Raw genomic sequence first — 19,150 nt, forward strand, 5'->3', positions numbered from 1 at the left:
GGCGTGTTCATCCATACAATAAAGACTAAGTGGATGAAGAAACCAGCTCAAACAGTTGGAGGTGACAAGTCAGTTTCAAGACCAGGTCAACCTGGAGTAAAAGTTAAAAACGTGCTGTGGTCAGAGACAATGGAATTTCATGAACTCACAGCTGTTTCCTTTGTACCTCAGAGAGATCCAACTACTCCAGGTCTTTGGAAGTCCTGGCCTCTCTTCCCTTACCTGCTTGGTTTCCCAAATCACATTCATTAGCCATTTGTAAAAGTTGGTTCCACTTGGCACAACTTTGTTTCCTCACCTGTGGTTTTAAACTAGGATCTGAAACTAGTGTCATATGGCCTCATTGGAAGGCACTATCATCAGTGGAGTCTCCTTACACCATATCACTTTTTCAAAATAGCCAGAAATATATTTGCATTTCTTTTTTTTCCAACCTTGCAGACCTTGGTTGGACTTCCACGTAAAGTTGTGGCCAAGCCAAAACTGCACCTGGGGCAAAGACAATGCCATTGGAGGGTGCAACTGTAGAAAGAAAGACCAGGTCTTAACTCATGTGAAGAATGGGGGGAAGGTGGACCTGAAAAGGAGGTATCATGGTGAAAGGACCCTGGGGATGGCAGCCAGTGGCAGTTACACTGTATGCTTCCCAAGGGCCATGAGGAAAGTTACAGGACTACAGTCCCCACAGGGAGGAAGCATGCACATGTACATGTGTGTGTGTACACACACATATAGGTACATGTGCATACATACACACACCATCACCATCACCATCACCACCAAGGGCTAGTGCCCTCCAACAACCCAGCAGTAGTTAATATCTCTGCATCCACCCAAACTCTTTGCCGTTGCAGGAACCCATGTGTCTCAGCCCACTTCTCTGTCCTGAGGCCAGCAACTGATAACCATTTTCTTGGCTCAGATCACTAGTTCTACTCACTTCCTAGGGTCCTTTCTGATGACTCACTCTAGGAATGACTTCTCAGAATCATAGCTACTTATTTGCTATAGAAAAATACTTTTCACAGAATGTAACCATAATGGACAATTTCTGCCCAAAGTGAAAAATTAACTATTTACTCTTCACTACTGTGTTCTCTCATGCCAGCACAATTCAGATTTCCACAAAGACTAAGATGCTTCCTCCTATAGGTTTTTTGTAAAATACATTTTACACTTTGTAAGAGCCCTGTTGTCAGCAGAAGCAACACCCCTTAAAAGCATGAGATGTGTGTGTGTGTGTGTGAGAGAGAGAGAGAGAGACAGAGAGAGAGAGGGAGGGAGGGAGAGGGAGGGGGAAGGTGGGAGAGGGAGAGAGAGCGAGAGAGAGGGAGGGGGAGAGTGAGAGAGAGGAACAGAGAGAGAGAGAGAGAGAGAGAGAGAGAGAGAGAGAGAGAGAGAGAGAGAGAGAGAGAGAGAGGAGAGAAAAGAGGGGAGGGGAGAGAGAGAGAGAGAGAAAGAGGGAGGGAGAGAGAGAGAGAGAGAGAGGGAGAGAGAGGGAGAGAGAGAGGGAGAGAGAGGGAGGGAGAGAGAGAGAGAGAGAACAGGGGGAGAAGTGAAAACTACCATCCTATTCCACACATAGACCTGAGAGAAGAACCCAGATAGGAGAGCAGGTATTGGTAGTCGATCAGAACAGGTTCAGCTTAAAAGCCAGAAATATCTTTAGTTAGGAGGATGTCCCATGTGCCCTCCTAGCCCTTTGGGGAATAATTCTATTAACATTAATTAAAACTACAGTCAGTACAGTACAGTGAGTACAGTAAGAGGCAAAGAATTTCACCAAGTATGCTGGTCTGGACTGCTATAATAGAGACAAGCCATAAAAGCATTGTAGGTATATTCATGTAGATCTTACACACTTCCACTTTCAAAACAATAACATAAAGCTGAGTTTATAATCTACAAAAATGATGATTCATAATATGAATCAAATCAAAGCCTTAATATACAAACATCTGGAAGGTTCAGTATTTGCAAACGAAAAAGGCTGGGCTTTGAAGGAATGAAAGAGAAATGAGGAGCAGAGGAGGCAAGGGAGGGTAAAGGAGATCAATCCCATCTGGAACTAAACCTCTAAGAGAAGGTTTGGTCTCTTTTATATATCTATATCTAGCTACATGTATACATGCATACATCTGTCTGTCTGTCTGTCTATCTATCTATGTGTCTGTCCATCCATCCATCTGTCTGTCTGCGTGTCTGTCTATCTCTCCATACATATATACAGGGTGTTCCTAAAGTCTGGACACATAGGCAAAAATGCATATTTTCAAGAAATGAAATGAATGAAATTTTCAACAACATTTTATTTAATTGGAATATTAACAAATAATGTCTTCAATATGATTTCCATCATTTGTAATGCAAAGGTTGACGTGCTTTGCAAGATTCACATGAACTCAATGCAATAACTCCACATTTCCTATGTGTCCAGACTTTAGGAACACCCTATAGATATGTGTGTCCTAAATGTGTCAGAAAAGAACATGATACTGTTGGGAAGATAAAAGGTGATTCATAGAAAATTCTTCAGATATTGAAACTTTTGCTTTTTTTAGGTCATCATACTTTGTACCAACTCATGGCTGCTTTCCTTATTTTGTTTTGTGTATACACACACACACACACACACACACACATACACACACACATATACTATATATATAATTTTGTGTGTATATATATGTGTACATGTATATATGTGTGTGTGTTTGTGTGTATGGTGCGTGTATATAGATAGATAGAGCTAGAGATAGATGGATAGATAGTAGATATAGATCTAGGCATATAAAAGAAACCAAATCCTCTTCTCTCAGATATACAAATATAAATATGGATAGAGATATCTCAAATATCTAGAGTTCTCAGGATTATATATACATGTGTGTTACAAAAGGAAGGTTTTGGTTGAAAAGAAAACTGAAATTGTCTTTGTTTTCTGCATTTACAACTCAGTCCCATAGAAGGCCCTCATTGTGGTCCTAGGGCATTGTTTTTCATTAATTTCTATGACAAGGAACCCGAAGCACATGAAGCTAAGAGCCACAAAACAAAATAAGGAAAGCAGTCATGACTTGGCACAAAGTGTGACAACCTAGAAAAAAGCAAACGTTTCAATATCTGAAGTGGGGCTGATTTTCTATGAACAACCTTTTCTCTTCCCAACAGTATCATATTCTTTTCCAGCACATTTAGGACGCAAGTCAAGCTGTGTCTTATTTTTTATTATAATAAACACAGTCAGTTGACTATAACAAAGACATATTAGTGCTGATCAGTTGAAAGCCAAAATACACCATCAGCTGGGGGGAAGGGGGGAGCAAAAAAAAAAAGTCAACCGATAAAATAAAGGACCAGCCGTCTGGAAAGCTCTGTAAAAAGAGAATAAAAAGGGTAGTGTTCTTATGAGACTACCACAGGATGCCAAAATATCTAGCGAGGGCCCTTCTGTGGCTGTCATTTCTGGAAACTGACTAAGACTAGCAAACCCCTTATATTAGTGTGGACTCACGCTTAATGGTTCTTGAATATCTTTAACAAAGCATGCACCACAAAAAAAATATTTCCATAGTTTACCAAATTGTATAATTTAGAGTATTTAGAATAGCAAGAATGAATATTTCTTGATCAATAAATATGCAAAGAAAATTCAAAATATGAAAACGATGATTTCTAGTGTAATAGGCATGAGTTGGAGGGAGGAAGAGAGAGGAAATAAAGGTAAAGACCCTTACCATGTCTTCAACTGCCCTTTTCTCTTGATCAAGATCCTCACTTAATTTGTCTTTCATTAAGGTTAACTGAAATGAAAAGTATATTAAATTCTGATTAAATATAAGAATCTATTTAAAATTCTTTCTGTTCAATAGACTTCAATGAAATTAATTTTAGTCTAAATGACATGAGAGAGCTTTTCAAATAATCTTGAATTCAAGAAAAATGACATTATATTAATAATGATAATAGCTAACATTCACATAGCATTTACTATGTGCCAGGCACTGTGCTATGTGCTTTATGAATATTACCTCATTTGGTCCTCACAACAACCCTGAGAGGCAGGTGCTACTATTATCCCTATTTTACAGATGAGAAACTGAGGCAGAGGTTAAGTGATGTGCCTAGAGTTGCAAAAGAGGCAGATTTGAACTCATATCTTCCTGACTTCAGGCCCAGCGCTCTATCCACTGTGACACTTAGTTGCTGTTACCTACCTCAGGGTCACTATGAGGACCAAATGTGGTATTTTACTGGTTATTATTACAGTATATTGCAATTATATATACATTCAAAATATTTTTAAAAAATCCAGTTTATTTACAATTATTCCTGAAAGTCTAACACCTCATCTCCAGAGAACTGGCTGCCAGGTGACAAGCAATTCATTTGACAAAGACCTGGGGATAAGTGGTTAAAGGATATAAACAGTGACCAAAAGAAGAAATGCAAACTATTAATGGCATAGAAAAAATTCTCTAAGTCCCTGATAATTAGAGAAATATAAGTTACATCATCAACTGAAAGGTTTCATCTGACTGCGGCCCATCGGTTGGCAAAGTTGACAAAACAGGGGAATGACAAATATTGGAGAGGCTACAAGAAAACAGGGGCGTTAATGCATTGTTGGTGGAGTTGGGTCCAGTTATTTTGGGAAGTCATTTTGAACTATTCCCAAAAAGTCACTAAATTGTGCAAACCCTTTAGCTCTGTGACTCCATTACTAAACTTATACTCCAAAGAGGTCAAGTAAAGAGGAAAAAAGATTCAAATGTACAAAAATATTCATAGCAGTTCTTTTTGTGGTGACAAAGAACTGTAAACTAAGGAGGGGCCCATCAATTAGGGACTGGCTGAATAAATGATGGCACATGTATATTATGGTACCATAATATTCATAGCAGCACTTTTGTGACAGCAAAAAGCTGGAAACAAAGTTGAACAAACTGTGTACTATGGATGTAATGAAATATTATGCACCTGAAGAAACAACAAATATGAATTCAAAGAAACATGGGAAGACTTGGATAAACTGATGGAAAGTGAAAAAAGCAAGACAAGGAGAAAAATAAACACAATGACTACAATAATCTTAACGAAAGTAAGGCTAAAGGGCAGTAGAACTCAGCCTTTTCATGAATGAGTGATGAAACAAACTCTCTTCCTCGTATAGACAGGTGAGGAACTACGGTGACAGAATGATGTATATTTTGTCAGTCACTGCCACAATATCAGCTGGTTGTATTGAACTGTTTTTGTTTGCTTTTGTCAAATGAAGGGCTTCTATGAGGAGAGGAGGGTTCCTTGGAAGTTATTATGGAGTTTTAAAAATATATCAACATAATTAGGAAGTTTATTTTTTAAACAAGATTTTTGGGTTTAAGTAGACCTCAAGCTTGATGTTAGTCAACAGTGAGACATCATAACCAAGAAAGAGAAAACAAATCCAGGGTGCATTAAAAGAGGGACATTGTTGAGTACTAGGGAAGAGAGTCATACTGCACTGGTCTGAATTCACTTCTGGAGTATCATGTTCAGTTTTGGTGATTACACTTTAGGAAGAACATTAATAAATTGAGCATCTAAAAGAGAACAACATTATGTGGAAGGGCACTGATTTCACACCATATGCATCTTATTTGAAGTAACTTGGGAGGTTTAGGTGGAACATGATCACTGGCTCACAGTATTCAAAGAATACTGTGGAAAAAAAGAATTAATGTAGTCTTGTTCTGCTTAGCCCCGGCGGGCAAAACTAGGAATTATGGATGGAAGGTGCAAAATGTCAAAATTTGGCTTCAAGTCAAGGAACTCACATTTTATCAGAGTAAACAACATGTAGACAGACAAGGTTAGGCAAGGGAGGGGGTGGGTGATCAGGGGACCCCTGCCCAATTGGGTCTCCCAATCTGCTCCATAAAATCAACTCCTGTCAATTCCCTGCTATACAAGTGTATACAAAACACATATAAAATAAATCCAGTGTAATTGGGGGACAGGGTAACTAGCCGCTAGGGAATCAGAGGGGGAAATCACATATAGGAGATAGTATTTGGGCTAAAATTTGAAGGAAGATTAGAATTCTAAGAGGAAGAAGTGAAGAGGGAGTTCATTTCAGACTTGGGAGGATGACCTGTGCTTGAGGTTAGAGGAACTGGAAAACTTTGACTTGGAGAAGAAAAGACAGAGGGAATATGACTGCTGTCTTCAAGAATCTGAAGGGCTGTTGTTTGGAAAAAAAGTACTAGAATTGTTCTTTGTGACTATGAGATGGAAAGATTTGGGCTAGGAAAGAATATTCTCACCTGATTTTGAAACAGGTTGAATGACTGGGCCCCAACAGTGCTCATTAATGGGTGGATATCAACTTGGGCCTCCTCTTAAGCACTACTCTTTTGTCTCATCATAATATATTGGTGGCTCTGGGTTCTTGAAAGAATATCTCAATAAAGCAACAAAGCTTAGGCAGGTCCTATCAAGCTGAGAATCCTTCAGGCAAAGGCCCAGTGATAGACTCCCAAACTAGCAAAATGGAGTCAGATCATAAGTAACTCAAATATTCTTTGGTATAAACTTAAGCAATCACTCAAGTAAGACTCAAGTCCAAGGCATTATGATTTCAACAATAATTCATTAAAAGTCTATGATGTATATTGGAAATAAATAGTTTAGTAAAAGAAGTTTTGAATACATTGACTTTATAAGGACAGTCATTTGTTATTAGAGATAAGTGTACACAAGACAAAGCTAATGATAATGAATAACTGGTTCCATCAATAACAAAAGAGAAAGGGAACCAAAGCAAACTTATCCCAAAGTCCAAGACTTGGAGTGAGGGAAGGAAGAAGTCACAGAAAATATCTTCAACCAGTAACTTGAGGCTCTGAATAAAGATTCTGGTTGAATTGTTTTCTTCACTGTTTATGGCCCCAGGCAGCCACCCATGGAACTTTCAGGTTAGTCCCTAACTATGTAGTCATCTGTATTCTAGGCTTTTTGCTCCTCTCTATGTTATTCTGTATAAGAGAAACACAAACATGGAAATTACACTTCTGTGATTCCATTCCCTCTCCTCCTACTGTTCTTCACCAAATAAATACCACTATTTATCTAGCCTCCTTTCCTTTTCCACACAGAGCTGAAAATGAGGTGGGAGAGAGGGTGGAAGATTTCTCACGATTCAGGAAGGGTATACTAATTACCCTATAAATTCCTACAGGAAATTTGCCCCACAAGATGACCATTTCTTTTGAAAATACTTCTGTAATGTTATCTCTCTTGAAAATAATTTATTGTTTTGCAAATTAAAACCATCTGAAACTTAAACATTGACCTACCATTGGTTATTATTATGGCATGGATAAACCTGGAAGTCTCTTATCTTACTTTGATATCAGAAGAGTTACCTACTGCCACGAGTACTAATTTTTCTAAGGTCACAGAATAGGAATGAAAGCATTAAATTTTATATTGTGTACTATGAGCCTGGCTCATTTATATACATGCAGATATTTCAATTAAAAAGGGTCATTCATCAATGTCAAAAAGTTACAGTACCTTTTGAATCATTTTCTGATCCTTCTCCATTTTTTGTTTCATAGCCAAAAGTTCACCTTCTGAAAACAAAAGAAGAGAAAAGCAGACCATGAAATTACATGCTTCTGTCCATACATTCCAACTGTGTGCGCTAGGTCAGTCTGTAAGCCAATGGAATGCACAGCGGACCAAAGTCCTAGCAGGACTGTGACCTTCACAATCGCCCTTGACCTTCCCAGCCTCCTTCCTGCTGTTCAGCCTGCTGGTCAGATGGAGATTAAGAAGTAAGTTAAAGAACCAAGTGTGGCACGGAGCCCACCACGTCTCCTCAGTCTGAGCTGGGGACATCTCTGCTGTTAGTCACAGCCAATACGAAGAGTGTTAGCTGGTCATTCTTGATTACACCTGCTAAGCTTGAGAGCAAATAAGAAGTGAAAGTGTGGAATCTCGACATTTTGGATGGTGGCAGATTTGAGCGCTGCTGTCTTATGGTTGACCTGGTAACTGTTAGGTGGCCTGGTTCTATTTTCATGCAGTTCAGCTTTTTACCAATCAGCCTAATGACAGCACCAGGGAGTTAACGCACGATCATTCATATCTGCAAATAATAAAAACATACTTATAAATGCACACACATCTAGTAATTCAGCTATAAGAGATGGTGAAACCACAGTTTGTGATATAAATTCCCATTTCTGCTTTAAAATGAACCCCAGAAAATGAAGCGAAGAAGCATGTTTCCTAAGATGCATTCTGTTTCTGCACAAAGCATATTCAAATATTTACGCATAATTATCTAAACTTTTACATGTCCGTAATATAACTTTTACATTATATTTGCAAAATGTAACTTTTGAATTACAGATTACTGAAAGGCCTTAACTGTTTATAGTTTTCTCTAAGCATAGAAAACTTCAGATTAATCAAGTTTCTTAAACATTAGTCAAAAGGCAAGATTGAAACAACTATCATGATATTGCCATGTTAACATGGTAAAGTTTAGAAATGAGCAGCAAATGCCCAGAAAAGAATGCTTAAAAAAAAAAATAAAGTCTTTTCCCCTGAAATAGATCATGGATCATCCATAGGAATGATCCAAATTCCAAACAGACCAAGCGAAAGGGCTAGAGAAATGTGCAAGATTGATACATGGCAGTCTGCGATTGAAATCCTAGGGGGACTCAGACTGATTTGTACCCATCAGCTGGCTCACAGCTTGCTTCAAATGTTACCTAAGAGTGTATTTGCCTTTTCACAGAGTTGAAGGTTCTCTTCAAGACTCGTAATGAATTTCGTCAGTTTGTCATTTTCCCTTCTGAGGTCGCTAATTTCCTTTTCTAGATGTGCCACTTTCTCACTGCTTTCTTCCGTTCCGGATTCCTAAAAGACCGGAAATTTCATATTTCTAAGCCAGGATTTAAATATGCAACACACAAGAGCCATAAATATACAGCAGCTCTATCATATCATTTTCTGAATTCTATTACACATTTATTTATCCTATGAATAGAGAAAATGAAAGAGCTTGCTGGAAGAAAGACTGCAGTACATTATGTACAAAGACCATAACACATGGGGACATTTTATTGACAGGAATAATGCATATCATACTGTTTGTGCGCCCTCATCATTCAGGTCAATTTCTTATGGAGGCTGTGTCCGGGGAGGCAGCTGGGGCCTCTCCACCCACACTTCCCTCTGTGTGTTTCTGAAGTGCTGTCCGTAACTAGGCAAGCTGGGGAGACTGTAGATGGGCAGCACCAGGGGGTTGCAAAGTGCACGGCTAAGGAGGGGGGCTTGTTGCCTTTGTGCTATCGCTCAGTGTCACTGCTGCCAGTGTCAAGAAGAGCACATCACATGTCAAACTGGTGACGTTTCCAGGCTGGGAGCCGCATGGAGTCCATCAGGCCCGCCGATAGCCACACAGTGGGTTTTCTGCTTGGTGCAGGAGCCACCCAGAGGCAATTCATATTCTGAACATTAACGTGGCTTTGCATGCCTGTCACACTTGGACTGTGCAGGCGGTTAATGCTATTGAAGACTTCGGTTTAAATCTCTATGCAAACAGTGATTACCTTGTAAGAAGGTTTCAGGATAACTTACAACAAAAGACTTTAAAGTTATAGTTTTAGTAAAGCAAACTCATTTACATTTTTATTATGTGTGTCTTTTGTTTAAACCTTGCCATGTCCATTATGGTAGAGTCTTTTTCTTACGCAACTGAAGCTTATTGGGCAGCTAGTCTTTTTTTCTTGTCTGTTTCAAAGCTATTGAAAACATCTGAATATCCTCTCTGACTGCCACACTCTTCTTTAAAATGAAGATGTAACAGATTTTTAGAACTAGAGTCAAACTTTACCTCAAGCTGTAAGACATCCAACTAAGTCTTATGTCTATAAAGATATTAGTTCAGGGGAGAGGGATCATGACATTTCTGTGTATCACTTATTCTATTCTAAAAGTGTATATGGCTGTAAAAAAAAAAAAAACAGGTAACTAAGATGAAGAGTGATTCCTAAAGCATGCTACCTAGAATGCTACAAATAAATTAGAGCTTTGAAAGCCATCTTCAGTCGAACTGAAAAATGAAAACTCTCATAGCTACAAATGCTGAATAGCTACTAATAAAAGTAATGAAACTCACTCCGAGCCCCCAATATATTATCTTAATTAATAGAACTCCAACCCTTTGATTAATTTAAAGGATGTGTGAAGGTGAATGCCTTGTTTGCCTGCATGATTCCCAGTCATTTCAAAGAAAAGAGGTAGCTAAATGCATTATATAAACTTGTGATTCACTCCTTAATATGCATGTTTAAAATTTGTTTTAGATTTTTAAAAGGGCAACTGAAATAATAAATTAGTGATATGATAGCCTGATTATTATTTTGAGTGATACTTAAATTTTTGTTTGATGGGAAACTATATTTTCTAGAAATTTTTGGTTCCTTTTAATAAGGTATAATTAATTATTAACTAGAAAAACTTACCTAAATCTCATAAATATAAACAAAGCTGTTTTCTTAAGAAAGATCTCTCATATTTGGATTCTTTCACTTCTTGCCTGATATTATTCAATTCTAAATCACTTCAGAATGTATTTATAGACTCAAAGGGCTTTTCAAATAACCAGTCCAGACCTTAATAGGCTTAAGAATTAGTTCCTTACCAGTGGCAGAATTTGAACATCAACAGCTGATGGTTACATGAGGACCTATTATCATAAACTAAACAACCTAATTTGAATTAATCAGGTGAAGTGATGTGAAAATTTTAACATTATTTAAGACCTAAATACTACCCCCACTTTATTTTTTTTTATTGTCTTAGAGCAATAATTCGGGAAAACAGAACTTGTTAATTTCCTCATTCATCAATTTACAACTCATGCCTTGCTCAGATAATCTTTAGCTCTGGCTCCACCATCTGTTATGAAGAAGAACTGCAAGTGATTAACTATTCAGTGTCCTGCAGCAATGAGGACACTCATTAGCAAAATGAACAAAGGAATAGTTCTCTGTAGCTACAGTCATCTGTTACACTTTGAGTGGCAGGTTTTGTGGGAGTGTTTTTTCTACCATCTGCCCACAGCAGTAGTTTTTGGCTTGCTTAAACCGAGAGACTTTTAAATTAAATTGTGTAAGCAAAACAAAGTTAGTAGGAAGGTGATCATTAAATGGTAGTGAACAAAATAAGTATAGTCATTTAAAGCTACATTGTACAGTCAATGTTTATCTGTGCCGATCGTTTATCAGGCTGGATTAAAAAAAATAAATAAATGCATTTACATGATTGAAATGAAGGTTTTCTATCATATAAGGCTGAGTACTTTGGGCAACTTTACCAAATTTTGGTAATAGTTCTCTGTTACCCCATAACTATGACTTGAACACCTGGCCTACATGTCTCCATTTCTCAAATGAGTCCTCATTACATTTGTAGTTTCCCTGGTCCTCAGCCCTTGAGGCCCCAAAACATCTCTGGGAGAGAGGGAGTAATGTTAGAAAGCAAAATGACTGCTGTGGGCCTTCCTGCTTCTTCCCGGCAGCCTCCATCAGAGGGTGGAGGAGCAAGTCTGTCTCATCTCTGCGACTACCATGCCTAGTATTGAGGCTTCTCAAAGGGATATGGTACAGGGAGGGGCTGCCTGATGCCTGCCCACTGTCTCCTGACAGCCTCAGAGAAGAGCAGGTGCTTTCCTGGGAAAGTGACAGCCAGACACTGGGGAACACACGGAGGCAGTGCAGCCCTGGGGTGCTATCTCTCCTGAGTGACAGCTCCATTTCAGAGGCATGTTTGCCAAGGGTGGGGGCTGGGGGGCTTCCATCAACATTTGGGGTGAAGAAGAGTTAGAGAAAAACCACTCCAAAACAAGAATGCCACTTGGGAGTGGACAGGGAAGAGGACAAGCATTAAGATGTCTCAAGAGAAAAGGTTTTTTCACAATATTATTTTTCTCTTTTCAACCCATGTCCACATATTCTCAGGGAATGTTTGAAATCATTTAAGTCTAATCCCTTCATTTTCCATTTGAGGAAACTGAGGCCCACAGAGGTTACATTACTTGTCCAAATGACACAGGGAATAAATAACATAACAAGGTTGTAAACTCAAGTCCTCTAACTCATCCATAATAACAGGAAAGAGAAGATGGATATAAACTTGCTTCCTGCATAAGAACAATAAACTTTTCTTGACCACTAACAACTCCCTGTATCCATTCACTTTTTTTTTTTTTGAGGGAATCGGGGTTAAGTGACTTGCCTAGAGACATAAAGCTAGTAAGTGTCTAAGGCCACATTTGAACTCATGTCTTCCTGACTCCAGGGCCGGTGATGCTTTATCCACTTTGACACCTAACTGTTCTTACCCATTCACTCTTACTGAATTTCTCCCCCTCTTCATATTAACATACACACACACACACACACACACACACACACACACACCACAAGGTCTTTTCTAAAGCAACATAGGGAATTCATCTCCTGTTGCCAAAAGATTTTACTTCTTCCATTTGTTTTGTCATAATGTGCCACTTAAAGAATTATTTCATACATTTTCATTTCCCAAAACAGCTATTGAAATAGTTCTTAAATTCTCTCAAAAAGTATATGGGAAAGATAATGAAGTTGATTGACACTAAGTTTTTCTAATGTGATTTCACTACCAATGCCAGTAAAATATTATAGGTATTCCAGGGCTAGCTTTGTTTCTACAGCAACTTCTATGAAGCAATTCTCTCCAAAGTTCCTAATTTCTCAAACTTCAGACACTCAGACTTCAGGGGCTCACTTTTTTTCACCACAAGGGGGGGCAATTGTATAAGGTGAAGTCTTCACCTAGCCCTCATTGAAGGGAGAACAAGATTGACTAGAATGTACCTCACACCAAGGGTGTAGACTTTCTTGGAGGATTGTTCCCAAAGGATAGAAAGTATTTCCCCTTATGTTTTCTTTTATGTACGTGTATTTTTAAAAAGAGATATAGAGACTGGGCGGGGGGTTCCTTTTTCTTTCCTACTGTATATCACATTATCATGAAATAAAAAAAGAGATAAGTCCCCTACATCCCTGACCTGCCACCATCTCAGCCTTGGAAGGGCACCTAGTACACCCATCCCCGAGCAGGAAGCCTTTCTTGATACCATACACCGAAAGCACTTTGCCACCCTCTTCTTGATGATCTCAGTATAACAGAGAAAAATCTAAAACGTGGTCAGGAAAAATGAGCCAGTGGTGAAAGACCTTTCCATTTGGGTAGAATGTAAGCTCCTTAAAGGCAGGGGCCACTTTTCATTTTTGTTTCTGTAGCACAGTGTCTAGCACATAGTGTTTAATAAGGGCTAGTGAATTGATTTAATTTTGTCACACAGTTCAATAAATATCTGTTGAGTACCAACTATGTACAAAGCTCTATGCTAGAAACTAGGGGCTGGGGGCCTGGGGCCTGGGGTGATGGGGTGGAACAGGGACAAAGAAGAATGAAACAGTGTTTGGCCGCAAGGTGTATGAATGGGGAGGGGATGAGAAAGGGAAGGGGGAATGGGGTTGGTTCTTTCCACCTCACATTTTTTTTAAAAACAGCATTTTGTTTAAATCTTTTGCCCATCTACCACACACCACATTTTATCTTGCTTCTTCCTTATTTGTGAATGTAGCTTGCACACATTTATTCGATTCCAGGTTCTTTGGGGTCAGGAACTGGGTTGTTTTCATCTTTGTATTGTTTGCCATCTAGTACAGGGCCCTGGAATATGTTCTACCAAAGACCTCTGGGGTTAGACAGAGCTGCTCAGTGTCAGGCCTCATGATCCTGATGCAAAAAACTCAGAGCTCCACCAAACTTCTCAGCCCTAGAGTTTTCAATAAAATTATCCTCAGCTGCCTGACTGTGACTGGCATTGAATTAGTTTAGAAGGACCAGGGATTACAAGACAAATCTGAACCAGCACTTGGGGTTCCCTAGGAAATCCAGCAGGGACTTTACTCATGTTCTTGACCTCTACCCTTCCTTCTTGGCAGGGGCTAGGGACAGCTCTCTGGGTGTCTGGATTTTTAAGTTTCTTTCCTTTTCCTAGATGGAAATTTGATGTCAAATCTCCCAGCCACTTCCTTTTCTCTTTCCTTGTATGTCAATCCATGATTGAGCAGTAGGGCAACTCTTGACTTCTACTGCATGAAGGGAAGTTGAAAAGTCTGTGAATTTCTTTTAAACATATTTTAGAAACTATATTTCAACATAACTGGTTTCCTTTGTAATCCTATGTATGTTATGAATTTAAAAACCTTATTTTGAGACAGGCTCTATAGGCTTCACCAGACTACTATGACACACAAAAAAGGTTCAAACTTCTTGCTTTCGAACTATTCTTAAAGCTCTTGGCAGGAAGTCAGCTAGTCAGTCCAAAAGCATTTGTATTTGGTTCCTGCCCTCAAGGAGCTCACATTGATTGCATCTTTCAGAATCTCTAAAATAAAGTGGGGAGCTTCAGACTCTTCTGATTTAGGTCAAACTTAAAATTAAAAACAATGCAAGAGGACCAGTTCCACCCCCAGTATTCCCAATTAAAAAAAAAAAGTGTTTTCCTTCCATTTTTTCTCCTTTGATAGTTTTCTAGTTTGTGGTAGTTTTCCCCCAAGGAAAAAAACTGGGGCACTTTAATTTTCATTCTAACTAGAAAATTGTTCATTTTTTTCATCTGTAAGATGGGGACACTAATGCCTTTATTTCCTGCCTCCTGGCATTGCTGGGAACCTCAAAGGAGAGCATAAAGAAGCTATTTGTAAACCTTAAAATACTAGTATAAATGTTCACTGTTCTTAGGATGATTATGAAATTGCTGCTGTTATTTCTAAACTGGATCTGCTACAAGGTGCCTCCAAGATAAAAAAAAAAAAGTATTAGTTTAATTCCTTCTGTGGCCTAGGGGCTCTCTCAAGAGGGGTAATAGCTCTGACCACACAAACATTCCTCTCTATGAAAATGAATCTTTTTGATATTTGCTAAAGATATTTTCACAATTAGTCCATACTTTCCCTTTCAACTTACCACTTTGAACAATTCCTTTTCCTTATAGGCCACTAATTGTTCTTGTAACTCTCTTATTAAATCATTTTTCTCCCTAAGCTTTTTTCTGAAAAGGTTTGCATTTGCGGAGGACAATTTTGCAATTTCGTCATCTACTTCAAAGAATTGCTGTTGGAAAGAAAAACAAAAAACATTCCGAATCAGAAAGAAAAATCCGACAAGATTAAGTAACGATATGGTCTTTTACCTCTGTGGTCTTTTTCTAAATGACTTAGTACTCCCAAGTGCGAGTTTCTATAATTTGGACCCCCAAAGGTTAGATGTTAAGTCTTCTAAAGCCAGCGGTGTTGAGCACAGTACTTTCTATGCTAAAAGACATTAAGAAATTATACAATAAAACATTTATAGAATGGTGAACGTAGCACAGTTTGCCTTTTTCCTTGCATGAGTTATGAAAATATGGTGGGTTTTTTTTTAAGCTACCTATTCATTATATCTGAGAGTTTCTTGTCTCATTTTCTCCACTGAGGGGTTGACAGGATTTGAGGCTATAAAAAGATGCCTCTGAACTTCAACAGTTTAATTATTTCTCCTTAGGTTTGCAATAGTGATATGAAGTTTGGGAAGAAAAAAAGATTCCACTTACTTGACATCAGCTGCTCAGGTGCTCATAATGATTTGTAGCACACACATATTAAGTGCTGAAAAATAACACAAATCCAGTAATTTTCAGCAAATGGAAACTGAACGTAGACAGACACTGCCTTGTAAAGGGACAGCATTCACTGTTGAAGGTTAAGGTTTTCATTTTAAACAGAAACTTTTTCATTTAAACATTCTAAGGTTTCAGGTATGAATTGGATCATACCATTGTCTCCTGGACCACATTATACGTGCAGGCAGGTAAAATGTCTAAATTTTCTTCTGTAGGTTGTTACACCATTCTCAGTCTCAGGTAAGTAGCTCAGAGGCTTAGAGGGCAAAAAGGAGTGAGTTAGGAGGGGCCATATGGAAAGAAGAGACAGGTTTTAAAAGTTTATACAATACAGGACAAAGCAACATTTATTAAGTACCTTTGGTATGCAATGTACCGTGATACCTGTTGGGAGAGATATAAAGTTTAAATTAGATAATCCCTCGTGAAGTTTATAAACTGTAGATGGCTCAAGAGCTCTACAGAACTGGCACTTGTCAATTGAAAGCTTCAGACCAGCCAACCCAGTTCTTTAATTAGTCTTTTTTGATGGAAGGAAGAAAGGAAGGAAGGAAAGAAGGGAGGGAAAGAGGGAGGTCAGGGGGAAGGGAAGGAAGAGAAGGAGGAAGGAGAATGAAAGAGAGGAAGGTAGGGGAAGGAGGGAAAGAAAGAAAGAAATGAAGGAGGGAAAAAAGGAAAGAAAGTGAGAAAGAGAAAGGGGAGGAAAGAGGAAAGAAAGAAAGAAAGAAAGAAAGAAAGAAAGAAAGAAAGAAAGAAAGAAAGAAAGAAAGAAAGGGAGGGAGGAGGGAGGAAGAAAGAAAGGAAGGAAGGAAGGAAAGAAAGAAGGAAGGGAGAAAGAAAGAAAGAAAGAAAGAAAGAAAGAAAGAAAGAAAGAAAGAAGGAAAGAAAGGAAGGAAGGAAGGAAGGAAGGAAGGAGAGAAGAAAGAAGAGAGAAAGAACCATTCACTAGCAATGCTAATACAAATACAGTCTCTGCCCTCAAGAAGCTTATACTCTAATGGGGGAAAATAACTCACATAGGAGCATGCAATCCAGGAAGGAGTATTTTGACCTGAGAAATCATAAATATGGTTAAGTGCAGACATAGGACAACTGAATGATGACCCCTTTTTAGGAACAGTAATGTTGCTTTGATCTCTTTTTCTGGAAGGAGAGCTCCAGGCACATGGGCATACGCATATATCATAGTCAGAAGATGGCTGGAATACTGGCTGTTTTTTTTTTTTCAGCTTGCTTACATCCACCAAGAGTGCCCTCTGTGCCTTTGGGTTCCAGTCTGGTATTTTTAAGAGACTGTGGTGGTCTTATAGCATCATCTGGCTGAGACTGATGCTTAAAAGGTGGCTAGGCAGGTTAACTTTAATACAGACTTTTAAGAAGTCCTACCTGATACCTGTTATATACAATCTACAGATTCAAGATGGCATGCACAATCTTCTTCTGCTGTTCTTTGTATACGGAAATGTTCTTACTTGTTGATGTTTGCCAAGTTCATAAGGATAAGAAAGAAGATATTTTTTAAAAGATGGGTAGCTAAGGACATCGAGAGTGTTTTGGAATTTCCCAGAGGAAAGTCCCTCTCCTTTCACTCAAATCTCATTACATTTGCTAATTTTCCAGATATTGAATTAGAAAAATCAGATCCATATATTAATCCCAAAGAATACTCTTACTGTACATATTGAATCTCAGTAAACTGAGAAGGATAATCTTAGATTAAAATAGAATTAACTAGTTAATCGGGCAGAGAACGTAACACCTTCATTATCTTAACCTTGCCATAAGGTGGTAGTGGTTTTATTATAACTGCAAAACAATTTATGCCAATGCTCAGTGCCCTAGTGGCTGGGGCTAGATGATGGGAGTTGAAAGGAATTTTCTGCCCCAACCTAAATATAAGGAAACCCTGGGTGGCTTCCTTCCTGTTCAGAAGAGAGAGTATGAAGGTGTTCAGGAAAAAAAAAAAAGAAAAGAACTTTCTTGTGCTAACTGGATGCATTAACGGACTTGATTGACAAGAGGAAAAAGCGACCATTAGATTTAGCCTGGCTAATCTAACAAAACAGTGATAACCCTCCTTTTGAGAAAGAAGAAGCCCTAGCTGGACAGCTCAACGGAGAAAGCTAGCAACAGCACAGGTATGTTAAAAACACCTAGAAGAACAGACCCTTTATTAAAGAGTTATAGAAGCACACAGACAAGAGCTATGTAGCATGAAAAGGCATGGACAGACTACCATCTGCATTACTAGAGTAAGCACTCATATATACATATATATAGATACAAGATCACGTATCCATTAAAATATTAAAGTATGTTGGTCTTCAGTTTTAAGGTCCTAGAGTATAGAGTATAAGGGTCAAGTCTATATGGTCCTCTTTATATAGTTCCATGTCATAATTTTTGTTGTCGTTCAGTCATACCTGACTCTTTGTGACCCCAATTCAGGATTTCCTCGGCAGAGATACTGGAGTGGTTTGCCATTTCCTTCTCTGGCTCGTTTTACAAATGAGGAAACTGAGGCAAACAAGGTGAAGTGACTTGCCCAGGGTCATACAGCCAGTCAGTGTCTGAGGCCAGTAGGTGCTATTAATATTCTCATTTATAACTGATGATACTGAGGCAGACATAGGGTAAGTGACTTGCCCAGGGTCACACAGCTAGTAAGTGCATGAGGTCATAGATGCTATTATCATTCTCACTTTATAATTGGTGATACTCAGCTACGAGTGTCTGAGTCAGAATTTGAATTCATGTCTTCCTGACTCCAGGCAAAGCCTCTCTCCACCTAGTTGTCTTAGATGTTGTTCATCCACTATTCTTGAAGACCAATGATATCATGAGGGTGACATCTTCACTTTCAGTAAGGCGAAGCCCTGCAAAGTCATCAGCCTCATTCTCTCTTGCAGAGTCACTGGAGTCCAGCAGCAAGACAAAAGTCAAGACAATTGGCAATGGCGTGGGTGACCTTGGCCTTTCTGGATTAAGTCTTTCCCTGGTCTCTTCCCCCGCTTTGTCTGAGGCAACACCCATTCAAAGACTAAGGGCTGGGTAAGGATTGAGACCAAAGACAGCCTGGTTTACCATCACAAAAGTATCAGTCTGGGAGGGGAAGATGCTCAGAACTGAAAACAATTGCTACCAAAGCTATAAACACTTTTACTGAACCAATCAATCAATCAAAGGAATAAACTAAGAGGGGAAAAGTACTTAATGTGGGAGGAGTGAAGTGCTTTGGAGCCATCTGGATTAGCTGAAAGAATGATCTGCAAATACTCGAGAAAAGTATGCTCCAGACTTCAGTGGGGTATTTCTGTAATCTGTCTTTGCTAGACCTGCACGGTAAGTATCCTTTTTTTTTTAAAAGGT

General features: G+C 38.8%; 1 protein-coding gene across 1 annotated transcript in view; it reads right to left on the bottom strand.

The window, feature by feature from the left end:
• The window catches only part of C5H10orf67 (chromosome 5 C10orf67 homolog), an 80,969-nt gene that overhangs the window by 44,578 nt on the left and 17,241 nt on the right, over nucleotides 1-19,150 (bottom strand). The window contains exons 6-9 of the mRNA XM_036760522.1: nucleotides 15,088-15,234; nucleotides 8,769-8,916; nucleotides 7,558-7,616; nucleotides 3,738-3,803 (exon numbers count right to left, since the gene is read on the bottom strand). Coding sequence (XP_036616417.1) covers nucleotides 3,738-3,803; nucleotides 7,558-7,616; nucleotides 8,769-8,916; nucleotides 15,088-15,234 — 420 coding nt within the window. The remainder of the gene's footprint in view (nucleotides 1-3,737; nucleotides 3,804-7,557; nucleotides 7,617-8,768; nucleotides 8,917-15,087; nucleotides 15,235-19,150) is intronic.

Source organism: Trichosurus vulpecula, chromosome 5 (genome assembly GCF_011100635.1).
Source record: "Trichosurus vulpecula isolate mTriVul1 chromosome 5, mTriVul1.pri, whole genome shotgun sequence".
Classification (NCBI taxonomy): Eukaryota; Metazoa; Chordata; class Mammalia; order Diprotodontia; family Phalangeridae; genus Trichosurus; species Trichosurus vulpecula.